The 13,731-nt window shown below is 37.8% G+C and overlaps 1 protein-coding gene across 1 annotated transcript in view; it reads left to right on the plus strand.

The window, feature by feature from the left end:
* Positions 1-13,731, plus strand: part of PIEZO2 (piezo type mechanosensitive ion channel component 2) — a 284,392-nt gene that overhangs the window by 146,416 nt on the left and 124,245 nt on the right. The window contains exon 5 of the mRNA XM_079302124.1: positions 5,143-5,305. Coding sequence (XP_079158250.1) covers positions 5,143-5,305 — 163 coding nt within the window. The remainder of the gene's footprint in view (positions 1-5,142; positions 5,306-13,731) is intronic.

Raw genomic sequence — 13,731 nt, forward strand, 5'->3', positions numbered from 1 at the left:
CAGATGAAACCCATGGGAGTTCAGCTACAGGGGTGCATTAATTACCCTGAAATATTAGATCTAATTAGAAATATCAGATGTTTCACAGTCACCAGACAGATGAATGGAAATTATTTTACATCTCTTCCTTTGTTTATCACTTGCTAACTGTTAATACAGTGTTAGTTTTTTTTTTGTTTGTTTGTTTTATTAAATTAATTAGAAAGTAAGAATGCTATAGAAAACCCCTGAGTGGAAAAGAGGAAAAATGTATGCATGTATGGAAAGATGCAATATGCTTGAATAAGACTTTTGATAACTTTTTAAAACTGAAATTAAATATAACCACTAAAATATTTTTTTTTACCCAGTATCCAAGATAAAATCAAGCTTTTCACGGTTCTTTAATCTGGAAGCATTATCTTATTCATTGTCTAACATATGCTTAACATTGTGATGTATCGCTGATGCTAAATTAATTTTACTTCTTTTTAAGAAAGATTGGTTGTTCTTTTCAAATTTTGTTTATTTGTAAGAAAATAGTATAAAGATTTAAAGTTGAAGACTGTTGGTATTCATTTTGTATGTGGACTATTTATACATTATGCATGGTATCTCACATGTGTCTTACTATACATTTTACTTCTTTTAAACTGAAACCATTGCAGTTCTAATTCCAATAGTTCTCCTGTCTTTCTGGTTTTATTCTGTAAATGTGAAATACAGAAGAAGTTAGAGTGTCTGCCATTCTAAAGAAATGAAATCAGGCCAGGTGTGGCAGTATTAACACTTCACTGTTCACCAAATCTTTGTACATTCAGTAGGAGATGAATAATTTTAATTTGTGAGTAACAGTTATTCTAGAAAAGCAAAAGGTGAAAATTTTATTTTAAAAATAACTTTAGTTTTAAAACGCTGATTTCTACAGCTTCAAACAAGAATGGAATGTTTCATTATGCTGGCATTTGTTTTTTTTGTCTGACTACCAGTGAGTGTACATGAAGTAAGAGAACGGTTTTAACGTGTGTGTCCACAGGTAACTATTCTCAATGAAGATAAAATAGGAAATTTTGCTTAGTTTCTTGAGCGCAGGAAAATTACAGAATAGACACTGTCCTAGAAAAATGCCTTATATACACAGAAAATAAAAATGATCACTTTGTAAAGCAGTAAATTTAAAGTACTCAGCTGAAATCAGCAGGGAAACACATTGTCTGATGAGGAAACTGCCGTATTAGGAGTTTGTTTGATATGATAAAACAGTTTCACATATGGACAGAAAAGTCAATGAAATTTCCTTTTGTGCTACAAAAGTTATTTTATTTACAGACGAACTCTTACAACCCTAACTGTAGTAGTCCCTTCTCTTAAAAATTGTATGCAATTTGATTTAGTTGGTCAAGGGAAAGTAAAATCCATCTCAAACCCCTAATCTATTTTATGTGTGTGTGTGTGTCCCCATGCTGTTTTCTTCTGCATCCTGTAAGAAAGAAGGAAAAACTAAAGCTGCCATTTACTGTAATTACACTACAGAATATGTTTCTGGCTGAGTTATAAGCTTCAGTCCCTAGTATCTATTACAAATAAAGCTTCCCTGTAGGTAAATTATTTAGTTTAAGTGAATAAATTATGTTTTACCAGCTGTAGATCAAAGGCTATGACCATTTCACTTAACACCGTGGTACTCTTGCAGGGATTAAAAAAAAAAAGCTGTTGTTGTAGGAGACCTGAATAGGTTTCCTGTTCTTCTGTTTAACTTTGTAGTTTGAAAGCCTCTTTTGGAGGAAAGAGCACAATGTATAGACTGTTATCAGATGCAAAATATGACCATGTGTGAATGCGCAAATAAAGTGAGAAATGTTTGTGGAATGATGGCAGTATTTGCCATTCTTTTTTGTATTGCCAGAGATAACAAGTGGGAATAACTGATTTTTGTTTTAGCTTTTGCTGTGAAAAAGTGGGGAGCAAATTACTTGGGGTCGAATGAAGCAGTTTATTATTCTGCTTTACAGGAGAATATACATTTCTTTACTTTGAAGCGATCCTTTGTTTCCTTTTTAATTATCACACCGAGGTCAATTTTTTTTCTCTTCATGAAGAAGTGTGGACAGCATACATTTGCAACTGGTTTTAGTGAATAAACTATTCATGTGCAGAATTTTTCCCTGCTCCTTGGTTGGGTATCACTGTTCAGACTGTTGCTAGCCTGAGCTGTATGTTACATCTCTCACAATAACACGCTAAATGATTTATTTAGAAAGATCAGAAGCACTTGGTTTGGAAGGAAATGTGAGCTGCAGCAGGGGCAGGGCTCCCTCAGGGGTCTCCTCTTGGTCTGGGGAGCAGGATATGCAAAGGAATTCCCAGCGTGGCTCCATGGGAGTACAATGTGAGGAAGGAGAACCTGGTGCAACTAAGAAGCACTGGTACTTGAAGGCTGCCACTTTTTAATTTGTACACATGTGAGTGGTTGAATCTGAAGGGCTTCAGAAGTGATGCAAAATTAATGTTTGATGTTCAATTAATTAAGACTTCAGATCTGAGTAAAGAAAAAAATCACAAAAGTGTTACATAGAAGTAATCTGACCCATTTTTCAACATGAGTCTAGCAAATTTCTACTGTTCTTGCACTTATTAATTCTGGATTGAGAGTGTATTTCAATTCTTTTAAAAAAATACTCAAGTGAAACTTTCAGAATCAAGAGTTCAGATTTTTTTTTGCCAGATATTTAGTAAAACCACTTCGCCTGTTTCATCACAATGATCAAGATTCTTGAAAAAAATTCATTTACATTATTATGAAAACCGTGTACACTATCTTGGGAAAAAGATTTATGAAATGTGTACTTTATGCCTCTTTTTGCTGAGGTGCAGCCTGGGCTAATTTTCAGTGGCATTAAGAGCCACCAAGAGTACAGCAAAATGAATGGGGAGCTCATGTCAAGCCTGGATTTTCTGTAATGTTAACCAGAGTGGCCATTCTCTCACAGACCAGTTGACTCCAGAGCATTCTGTGATGGTACCAGTGGCACAAGAAACAAGCAAGCTGTCCAGCAGGACTTGGCCATCTAACTCTTTTGCAAGCCTTTTAACTACTTAATTTTTTTGTCTGTTTCAGGACACCTGAAAGCCATTAGCGAAATATTTTTAAGCTACTTAGGTGCCGTACAGTGCATGACCAGGCAGGGTTAAGCTGTTGAAACAAACATTAAAGCCAGCTTTCTGATCACTTACCTTATTCCCACTTTGAGCATGTGCTATTTTGCAAGATACACATCAGTGGAAAAGCTGGGTCAGCAGCAGTGATGGAAATGTTGGATTTGATCGTGGGTGTATGAGCAGACCCACAAGGCTCTCGACAGTGCTTGTATTGTAATCACATTAGAGACTTTTTTGATACTCCAGGCCTGCATTTAATCACAGCAGCTGCAGGTAACTCCTTCACAAACAGTTTCTTTTAGGTTTCAAAGCTGCAATGAAGGAAGACCAGAGGTGACCTCTTTTTTTGCATTTATAAAACAACCTATATGGTTCTGTACCAGCCCAGGCTATTATGATAATTGATAAAAGATTCGTGTTAATCTTGGAAGTATTTGGGTTTGTATAAACCAGAATACTTAAGTCTGAAATGAAGCATGACACTAGAGAAAAGAAAATATGATTAAATAAATCTGTTTTAAATCCCCATTACGAATATTATGTTTTCTAAGTAAGTTGTATCTACTACTAGTTTGCAAACTAAGGCTTTCACACAGCCCAATAGATTTTGCAAAATTAGATTTCCTGCCTTTGTGTAATCAATTGCAGCCTATCTACTGAGGCCAGACTTCCCAAATTCTGCCATTCCTTATCTACCAAGACCAGATGGTTATCTGTGAGGCTTGACAAATTGTCTAGAGACTTCACGTCGTCCAGAGGTCCCACGGATGTTTTTGACCACCACTACTTACCTGGCAAAATTATGACAACAAAAAAATAACAATTGTTGATTATTAAGAGAAAACCAGACCATAAAAGAAGCTGCAAAACTGAAGTTTGGTGGGCGTGAAGTGACTCCCCAGTGCTGTGTTGCTCTGCTATATAAAATAAAGCAATCTAAGTTTTGCTGAATAGCAAGACTTTTGTTTTCATTTATAACACTGTGAAGACCTAGTGCATACTATGCCCAAGGAACTATGCAGATGCCTCACCTGTCCTCAGAACTGGTTACAGATATAAAGCCCTATAAAAAAATATAATTGGACCTGCATATTTAAAATACCTTATTTTCACACTTTCAATTAATTATTATTATATCCTCTCATTAATAGTTGGGAGTTTAATATGTGCATTCAGCAGCATACTAAACTTTTCATCGTGCCACTTAACTTATTTGTGCCACTTAACTTAAATCCAGGCCCTCCTTTTTAACAGTGAGCCAAATTCAGACACCACATCCAAATCCAGACATTTCCAAGTGTGAGCAATTAAATCTGCACAATGAAGCAGTGCAAATTTTTTTGCTACATGAAAATCATCATGCCTTACACATCTTTCAGAGGAGAAGAAAGGCTTCCTTAGCTGTGATTATGCATTAATTAGAATTGAAATGTTTGAACTTAAACACCCAAAAAGATATTGAGGTAATCTGTTGAATAAAATGTATTAACAGTTAGCATAACAAAGCATGTTAAAATATTGAAGACTTTCTAGTTACTCCTCTGTGTGCCAGGAGGAAGGATTAGGGCACACTTAAGGGAGGACCTGGATGTTGTTGTCTTTGCAACAAATGCTGGTAAAAGGATTGTGCTTCATACAGATGAATTTTCTGGGTACTCAGCTGAAATCTTTCTTGTTGAATTTGGAGGTTATTCCTGTATTGATCTCAAAAAAATGATTCAGAATTGGGTTAATCGAAATGCTAAGTATCACTAAAATATGAGTGTGCAAGCTCCCAGCAAATAATCACTAATTATGTATTTCTGGAGAGAAAAAATGTCTGTCTGTCTAGAGTTTCTTGATCATCGTCATATTTCTCATATTGCAAAGATTTCTTATTGCTGGGAGTTTGGGGCTTTTTCTTTGCCTTGAGCTCACTTTCTGTTCCAGTTGAAAATGTCATAAGAAGTAACAAATGTTTCTTTGTTTTTTTTGTTGTTTTTTTTTTTTTTTCATCCCATACAGTGTGAAAGGAGCAGATGCTGGGAACGTGATCAGACTATTTGTACCAGATATTGGGATGTTCATTGCTAGTCTGACAATATGGCTCATCTGCCGCAACATGTTTCAGAAGCCAGTAACCGAGGATGCAGCACAGTGCAACATGCAGTTTGAAAATGAGGAGATGGTATCAAATACACATTTCTATCTCTATGGCTTTTAGTGAGCTTTGACATTCCTGTGTTCTGAAATGGTTTCATGAGGGCTGGCTGTGTTAAGAAGTAAACTTTCTTTCAGGAAATTAAATGATTGGTTTTGAAGTGGAAAAATCTAAAATTATTATGTTGAGAAAACAAAGCAGAATATGAAAAGTGGTAGATATGCCACAGGTTATTTTCAAGTAATTTTGAGTTAATAAATAATCATAACAGTACAATACAAATTGTTCTCCACCAGAGCTGCTGGGTAGCATCCCTATTTCCATATTTGTTATCCAAGTACAACAGCAGCACCTGAGTGATTATCAGAAATTTCTCTTAAAGAACAGAAGAGAGGATGTGTATTAAGTTCATGGAAGGAGTTGTCTAGAACTTTGGTCATACTGAGTGAGATTGAGAATGATTTGGGGGAATTTGGCTGGAAGTGTTGGTGTGTTTGCTGTGTCTTTTACTAGGGGGAGAAGAGTAGCAGATATACCAAAGGCACAAAAATCCACAGAAAGAGAAAAACAATTTAATAATATAAAAAGCCACAGTGGGAATTTGGGCCAGGGTGCAGAGAAATTCCTGCTACTAATCTTAGAATGTTTTTTATCAGACTGTCTAGCATGGCTTGGGGCTCATTTTCTGTCTTCTTTTACATATGGGGGGAATGTTTTTTTCTTTACTCTCAAAACACCAATTTTAGGGGAGACAATTTCAACTTGCACATTTCAAATAGAAATTGAACTTTGAAGTGAGGGAAATATTTAGGGGGATCAGTTGCCCATTTTGGTGCCACTATATAGAGTAAAAAGAGGCCTCTCTGCATGTTGCCAGGTTGTCTGGATTGTGGCAGTGCCAGAAGCTGGTCAAGTTTCTAACACATGAGAGATCAATATCAGGACTGTGCTTTATATTCAGTTGCAGTTGGAATTCTTATGGGCTCTCCTGGCAGCTGAAGATTGCCTGAAGGTTGCAGCTTTTTAACTGCACATTGGAGGATATGTAGGGTTTGGTCTGATGTGCGTATGCAAAGCTTTGTGTCTCCTGGAACCTTGTTTTATCAGCTTTAAATCTGTTTCATCGTTGAAGCTGTGCAAAATGGATTTTGCAGCAGGCTAGAACCTTGGGCTATACCCAGAAAAGGAAAGAAGTGTGGCTTTATTGGCATGGTTTGTGTTCAGTTCTACTCTTAAATGAGTTTTATTTTACCAAAGTAAGCTCCAACAGACTTCTCTGGTGCTTTTGACCTTCTAAAAAGAAGGTATTCACAAGCACAAAACAGGAGTAGTCTGACAGCAGAAACTCAGAAGAAAGATGGGCATAGTTTGGTTTCTCTGAAACTAGATGATGATATTTGGATATTCACTTTTTCTTTGGTTCAGAAGTGAGCCTGAGCCTGGAGTCTGGGTCAAAGGGAGCTCAGTGTCCTGAGGAGTATGGGTGCTGACTTCCAGGCAGGGTTCAATAGACATTTCCCTGCAGTGCAAGGAAAAACTGAGCTGACAAACACTAATTGCAAAGCACAGAGTGTAGCTTTATATTGGGCTGGTCCTGGACTCGCTGTCTCAATACCAAGGCAACAGTATTCCAGAAGGGAAGAAGAAGGGAGAGAAGAAAACACTGACTGCAGAGAAATATGAATACTGGGCAAATAGAAATATGTGTAAATATGGTTTTTTTTCTTCACATCAAAACCCAGTGAATATTATTTATGTTCTGTAAACTGTATGTATTGCAGAATATTTAGTGAACATAGCAGCTGTGTTTAGATTTAGTGACACCCAAAGCTCTATCGTAGACTTATTTTTTAAAAAGGGACAATGTTTTCTGTTATGTAAGGGCATCCCAAACTTTAAGGAAGGCCACTTCACAGCCAAAATGATGAACCTGCATCAGAGTAAGCTGCTAGCTTTTTAAAGATTGAGTGAAATGAAGTGTGGAAAATCAAATAGGAATTAAACACATTTTTCCAACCTTCAGTTTTCTCTTTCTAGGTGTCTGCAAATAATATCCTGGAATCATTTCTGCTAGTTAGGAGGAGGAGGCAGAAGTAGCTGAATCTACTAGGAATATGTATTTGGCAGGACTGACTGTAAGGAACCTAATGCATATGCAGATCAGGCCACTGAGTGTCTGAATTTGGGAGAATGTTGACATGGTCTAAAATGAGTCTAAACTGTGTAGGTTTTTCAATTCTTTCTTGGTAGAGTACACTGGAAAAGGGAAGACTTAGTAAGTGACCAGTTAGTCAAATTCTGCATGAGCTGACTGTGGTTCTGTGTTGGTGCAGCTTGTTACTGATGCTGTAACTCCATTGAATTAGAAAACACAAACTGAGTTGCAGCAACAGCTGTCCTACCAAAAGACACTTCAGAAAAATGCTGAGCTTGGTACTGTACCTCCAAGGGAAATAGTCGAGGGTTTGTTAGACCAGTCCTGTTGCCAATTCTAGAGTTGAAGAGCTGCTGCTGAGAGTTCTGCCACCAGTCCTCAGAAATTTGTGGTGGGAGATTTTGTTAAGAATGCATCAGCTGATTTAAACAGCCTTAGCAGAACTTTAGAGAGGTAACTTTTCAGGTTGATAGATGTCTAGCTACAGGTGGTTCTATAAATCAAGAAATCAGCACGTCCAAGCCAAAGCAGTGTCTTACAGCTTTACCTTCTTGCATTAAATTATTTACATTGAATGATTCCCAGACTTCTTTGCTTTGTGGGAGAGTGAAATACTATCAAATTAGGCTTAATTAAAAATGAAAGATTAATCTATTTGCTCCCTCCAACATTTCTGTATAGGAAAATCTATTAAATATTTGGTTTAATACTGCTAAAATTGACCTTTTCAAAGGTCTGTGTGAGCCCATCACATTTCAGTTGATATATGGGCATGCAGTAAAAATGCCTCCAGTTGAGCAGCAGTTTGTGTGCTGCACATTGGCACGGCAGTGGCCTCAAGAAACCAGCCACGATGGATCAGATTGCTTGTGGATTGAGATGCATTGCAAAACAAGAAAAAGTATCAGAATCCAAATTAAGAACAATAAGGATTTGTTGTAAAATGGATGTCTTTCTCCATTACACTGCATCCAACTTTAAGGGAAACAGATCTCCATCAGAAGAGTTTATTCTACAGAGCAGAACTGGGGGAGGAGGCTCTAAGGCAGTGAGACTCTCAATTATTTGTAAGTAACGCTATCCCAGGAATAAGCAAAGAGTGTGGTTTTAATTAACAGTGAGTCATGGAGTAGGAAGGTCTGCCAGATACCAGGCTGCAGTCCAACTCATTACCACCCCTAAATGGTTGCACACTTGGAGCAAACGTGTCTGCAGGCCCTTTTTATTAGGGCTCAGAAAATTTAAAGCAGGTGAATTCAGCTGGAGACGGGCCTGGGTTGCAAATGCCGAAAAGCACAATGCCAGTCGCAAGGTGTGAAAGGTGGAAGAAAATAAGGAACAACAGTTAACTCCCAGCTGCAGCTGAAAGTTCAACATTTCTGATTTGGAGCAGATGGTGGTTTGTGTGCCAAAATGCAGATACAGTACATACAATCTGATAGGTATTCAAAAGGAAGTAGCCTTTTCTTGAGACTGTAGGTGAATTGCTTAATGTTTTTAGTGACAGTGGCAGGAAGGAAAATCCTTCTGAAATTGCACAAGTTAAACTTTGGGAGAGGTGTTGATCTTAATTGAAAAAAAAAACATTGTAGTCTTCAATGCAACTTCCTCCCAAGGCACTTGCTGCCTTGCCCATTGAAGCTTGTTTCTCATGCATGATCTCCTAGAAAGCAAATAGGACCATTAGATTCTTACTTTGTCTCATAATCTGGGGCAAATTTAATCCCAAAGCTCCCACCCATCCTCTTTTCTGCAGAAGTCAGAGATTAGTTTGGGATCTCAAAATGGGAAAAAAAATGAAAAAAAAATTGAGAATTAAAAAAAAAAAAAAAAAAAAAAGTTGAAAGTGTTAGAAGAATGTGAGGACAGCTTGGCATGGAGTTGAGATACTGGGTTGGAATCAGGAGGACCAGCATGGTTCTCACTTTGGCCATGAGCTTGGTTTGTGTTCTCAAGTCTGTTATTTCATCTGTTTGTCAGCTCCTGTGTCCCTTGGCACACAGAAGCACTAAAAATGCTTGATTCCCCAGCTTTGTCCTTCTAAACAGTGACAGACTGCTTGTCCTCTGCCTACACTGAGCACATAGTGCATTGAGAGCTCTCATTTGGTCCAGGTCTCCAAGTGTAACTGCAATACATTCCATACAGGACAGAACAGACAGAGTCTGAGAGCTGCCCATATCCCCTGCCTTGTCCAAGGACTTTCTAGCAAACGAGTTGCCCGTTTGAACCAGTATCCTTATCCTAAAACTAATTGGTACCTGCTGGATAAGGACAACAGTGAATAAGATAATTAATTCCCTTTTGCAACATTACAGTTTATCATGATCTCTCCTAGTGTGAGAATGACTTTAATCCTAAAACATGTGGTTTCAAATCCCTTCCAAAAAAAAAGTTGTTTATAATTATAGCTATTCTGAATTATCTTGTTAAACATATAATTACCCAGACTCTTTTAAAACTTCATTAATTTCTTGGCTTCATGGCATCATGAAGCAAGGACTTCCACAGTTTAATAAGTGTTCTTTGATATTATTTTGAATTTATGGAAGGTCCCTTGTATTACATGTAAGAAATCAGAGTGAGATGGTGTAAGAGAAATCAAATGTATTTATTATCTTCTATATTTGACCATTTAAGGCTAAGCAATCTCAGGGGGTGTTTTTTAATTTCTTTTGTCATTTTAATTACTTGTCTGAGCAAACTATAGTTCTGCAATATTCTTTTAAGCTACAAAGATTATCAGTTCCTCAGCATTTCAGGCAAGGTGTTACTGTTGATTTAAATGATAATATGGATATTAGGTTCAGAGATTTTAGAGTTGAGCAATTCTACCAGCATATCACCTACCTGGGTGTCCTGCATAAGTGAAGTGAACAGCTCTGAGAAAGGTCTGATGTCCCAGTCTTTGCAGTTGCATTTTTCTTGCCTCCAGATGTAACCTGCTTAAGCAGTTAACAGTGATGCCCATGACCCTCTACAGGACCATTCCATTTTTCATGAAGCCTTTGATAGGCATATTTCTCCTTAGATGATTTATTGGTTTGTGTTTGTGTCTTAATTTAATTAGATTTTGCCAGTATCAAACATTCACCTGACTTGATTACTGGTCATTGACGTGGGATGCTTTGGTGGTGATTTCTCTAAACATCTTCTCATAAGCAACTCCTCTTTCAGTATTTACTTCTCTTCTGAGAAAGAAAATTATTGCCATGATGGGAAATACTGAGGAAAAAGAACGTCTTAAAGAGTGTTGGAATGTTATGGCTTCATTGAGCTTCCTGATGATGCCGCTATTATTTCTCATCTTTTTTCTTCATATTGTCCGTATTAAGCACAGCTCTAGCTTACTTTTTCTAATTGTTTCTCTGGTTCTGACCTCTGAAGAACTGGTCAAACCCATTTGGTCTTTGTGTGCTTTGAACATGGTATAAACAGGATTTAAAACTTTTTTTTTTCCTTGTGGTTTAAAAACAGTAGACTAGTCTCCCTTATCTCTTTGCTTGTGATGTTTGTAGTGGTGAAGTTTGCCAGAGCTTACCCAGCTGCCTCCCTCAGTAACAATTCTAATGCATCTCATCTTAACAAGGGTCAAAAGTTTACAAGTTACATTAGCTCCTTGGTTTGATGCACATGTCTTTGGATAAGTCTTAACACAAATCTGTAATTACACTGCAGCAGGCTGCAGCCACATGACGTACAGAGAGCAGTGCATTGTGTGTTACCAAAGGCTGTCAGCCTGCTGGGCTGGAAACCTCGATGTGTACCTGTCTTCTTCTGGGCAGAAACATGACAGGATGCAATTCCTCATGTGGCAGCTCTTCACTGGGAGTACTAGCTGTTCTCCCTTCCAATTTTTGAGATACAGAGTTATTAACCAGGAGATTAAAATCCTGGAATACTCCTGCCTTTGGACAGCCTAAGTGATGAATAATACAGCAGGAGAAGGAATCTCTTGGCTCGCAGAACTCAGTCTGCTGTTACTGCATGTTATGCATGCATGTAACACTACTGTATCACACAGTCCCCTCTGGAAGGCAGAAAGCACCATCTTGGAAACAGAGCAATTCTTCTTCATTCCATTGTTTCAAAAATAACCCTGTTCTGGTGGTTAAAAACTATCTGATTTATATTGCATATATACTCATAGCTGCCTTATAACCTTTTTAGTTCTTCTGCTCTTTTGTTTCAATAAATTTCCTTCTCTAGAATTAACCTCTCTGATGGTTTGGGACGTAAACCACACATTTTTCTTTAAAGGCTGTTCTGTAAGACAGAAGAGAAGTGGCTTTGGATCCTCTTGTACATTAGACATCCCGTTCTCCTATTCATCCCAGTAGCCTGAGGTTCTTCAGGGTGGTACTGGAGAAGTACCCAAGTCACTTTGGTTTGCAAATAACCACAGGACCATGGTTGGTCTGTTTATTCTCCTTCTTAGCAAGATGCATACTGGTACAGTATGTATATTTCTTTGGCCAGGAGTTACTCCATGTGGGTGCTGTGCATTCCTGCTCTAGCTCAGTTAACTGCTTTGTGCCTTGTAGTCATAACCCAACTCTTCCTATTTCCTTTTCACTAAAAAAAATTGTTTAATTGTCCCAGGCCAAACCACTGAACTCTGCCTGTAAGTTCATCTCTCTTTTGCATTTGGCTTCCGTGCCTGACAACCTTCTGAAGTCAAGATGTGAAACTGTATTTCAAATTGGCCCAGTAAGTTATGTGCTGAAATCATTCAGTGTTTGCTCAGGTGCAATGGGTACATTGGGAAGTGAAATAATCTCTGGTTCTCTCAGTACAATATCTATTGTATACAGGATTTAATGAGTTGCCTTCCTGTTATCCTGGTTCAGAACTGCGCTTGTCTTTATTAATTTATTTTTCATTTCCTTTGACTCACTAAATGCTTCTGTCCCTATGTGCTTTGGTAAATAGCCGATCTTTTATTTTTTTGTAATGAATTGCTCTCTCTCACAGGAGATTTTACTGTGGAGGTGTATGTAGGGCATTTATTACTATAAATCACTTCAAACACACTGAAAATTATTTCTGATCTACATCTATCTTTCTGTGTAGGCCTTTAACCCAAGCTTTAGCTTACTACAAGTACACTTAAGATGTACCAGTGATAAAATTTTTCAGTAAGATCTATATGACTTAAAGATAGTTTAGGATTTTCTTTTCAGCGATTCAACTGAGTAGTGTAGATTATTAAAATAAACTGCTTAAATTCCAGGATGCTTCTATCTCATTAATGCCACACCTTCCAAATTGTTCACTGTAGTCCCACACTTGATGAGTTCAGCTCCTTTAGCAGGCTCTTCCCCTGAAGTCACAGTTTCTTTCTTCTATCCCAGCCTGCAGTCCCCTCTCCATGCCCATGCCCATGTCTGGGGACCCTGGTGTTCCCCTCTGGCTTTCTGTAGACTCCAAGTACCTCACACAAGATGACCTTAAAGCAGCCCCACTTCTGTAGGAATCAAGTTCAGTGACATGTGGGAATTGTTTATGTGGAAATGTTTGAATCTATTCTGTGGCAGGAAAAGCAAGGACATCCGCTTCTCATGTGCTGATGCTTTCAGAGCAACAGTGGAGATTCAACTTTCTTGCAAGATTGAAAATTCAATAAATGATTGTGTTAACGTAGTTTAGTATTGACTGCAGGTTAAAACTACAGTCATTTCTATTACATTAAGGGTTTGTAGTTCCTTTGATGGTAAAAGAAGCAGCAGTTCAGTTTCTTTTCCAGCTTTTACGCTCACAGCTGGGTCTAACTAAGGAATATAGTGTTACTTTGATTATTTTTTCTATATGCACTTACACATGTGCTGCTTCTAAAAGCAAGTAAATAATTAATTCTTCCTACTTCTGCAGCTGTCTTATATGTAAAGATAAAGGTTGAAGATCTTTTTAAGGTGGGGAAGAGGGTTTTTAGAGCAAACTTCTTAATAGGAACTCAGTCATGATAGGTTGATTGCAGTAGCTAAGTGACTATGGAGGCAATTGAACTAAGTGTGAGAGGAGAGAGAGAATCTCTTTCTGTTGTTCTGCTGATTAAATGGAATCAAATCTCTTTTCTCAGATAATTCCTAAACCAATCTGTTCATTACAGGGGCTTTTTGAAATGGGAAGTCCAGAAACCTGGGCCTAGCAGTTTTAACAGACTTAGATGTCAAATAAATTGTATCTGTGTTACTCTGTCACAGGTACAGAATAAAAATCTCAGATTAGAGGTAAAGAAGTAGCTCTAGGTGGTGATATCTTGAGAGAATCACAGTTTTACAGAGGCAGTGTCAGCAGG

Source organism: Erithacus rubecula (genome assembly GCF_903797595.1).
Source record: "Erithacus rubecula genome assembly, chromosome: 3".
Taxonomy (NCBI): domain Eukaryota; kingdom Metazoa; phylum Chordata; class Aves; order Passeriformes; family Muscicapidae; genus Erithacus; species Erithacus rubecula.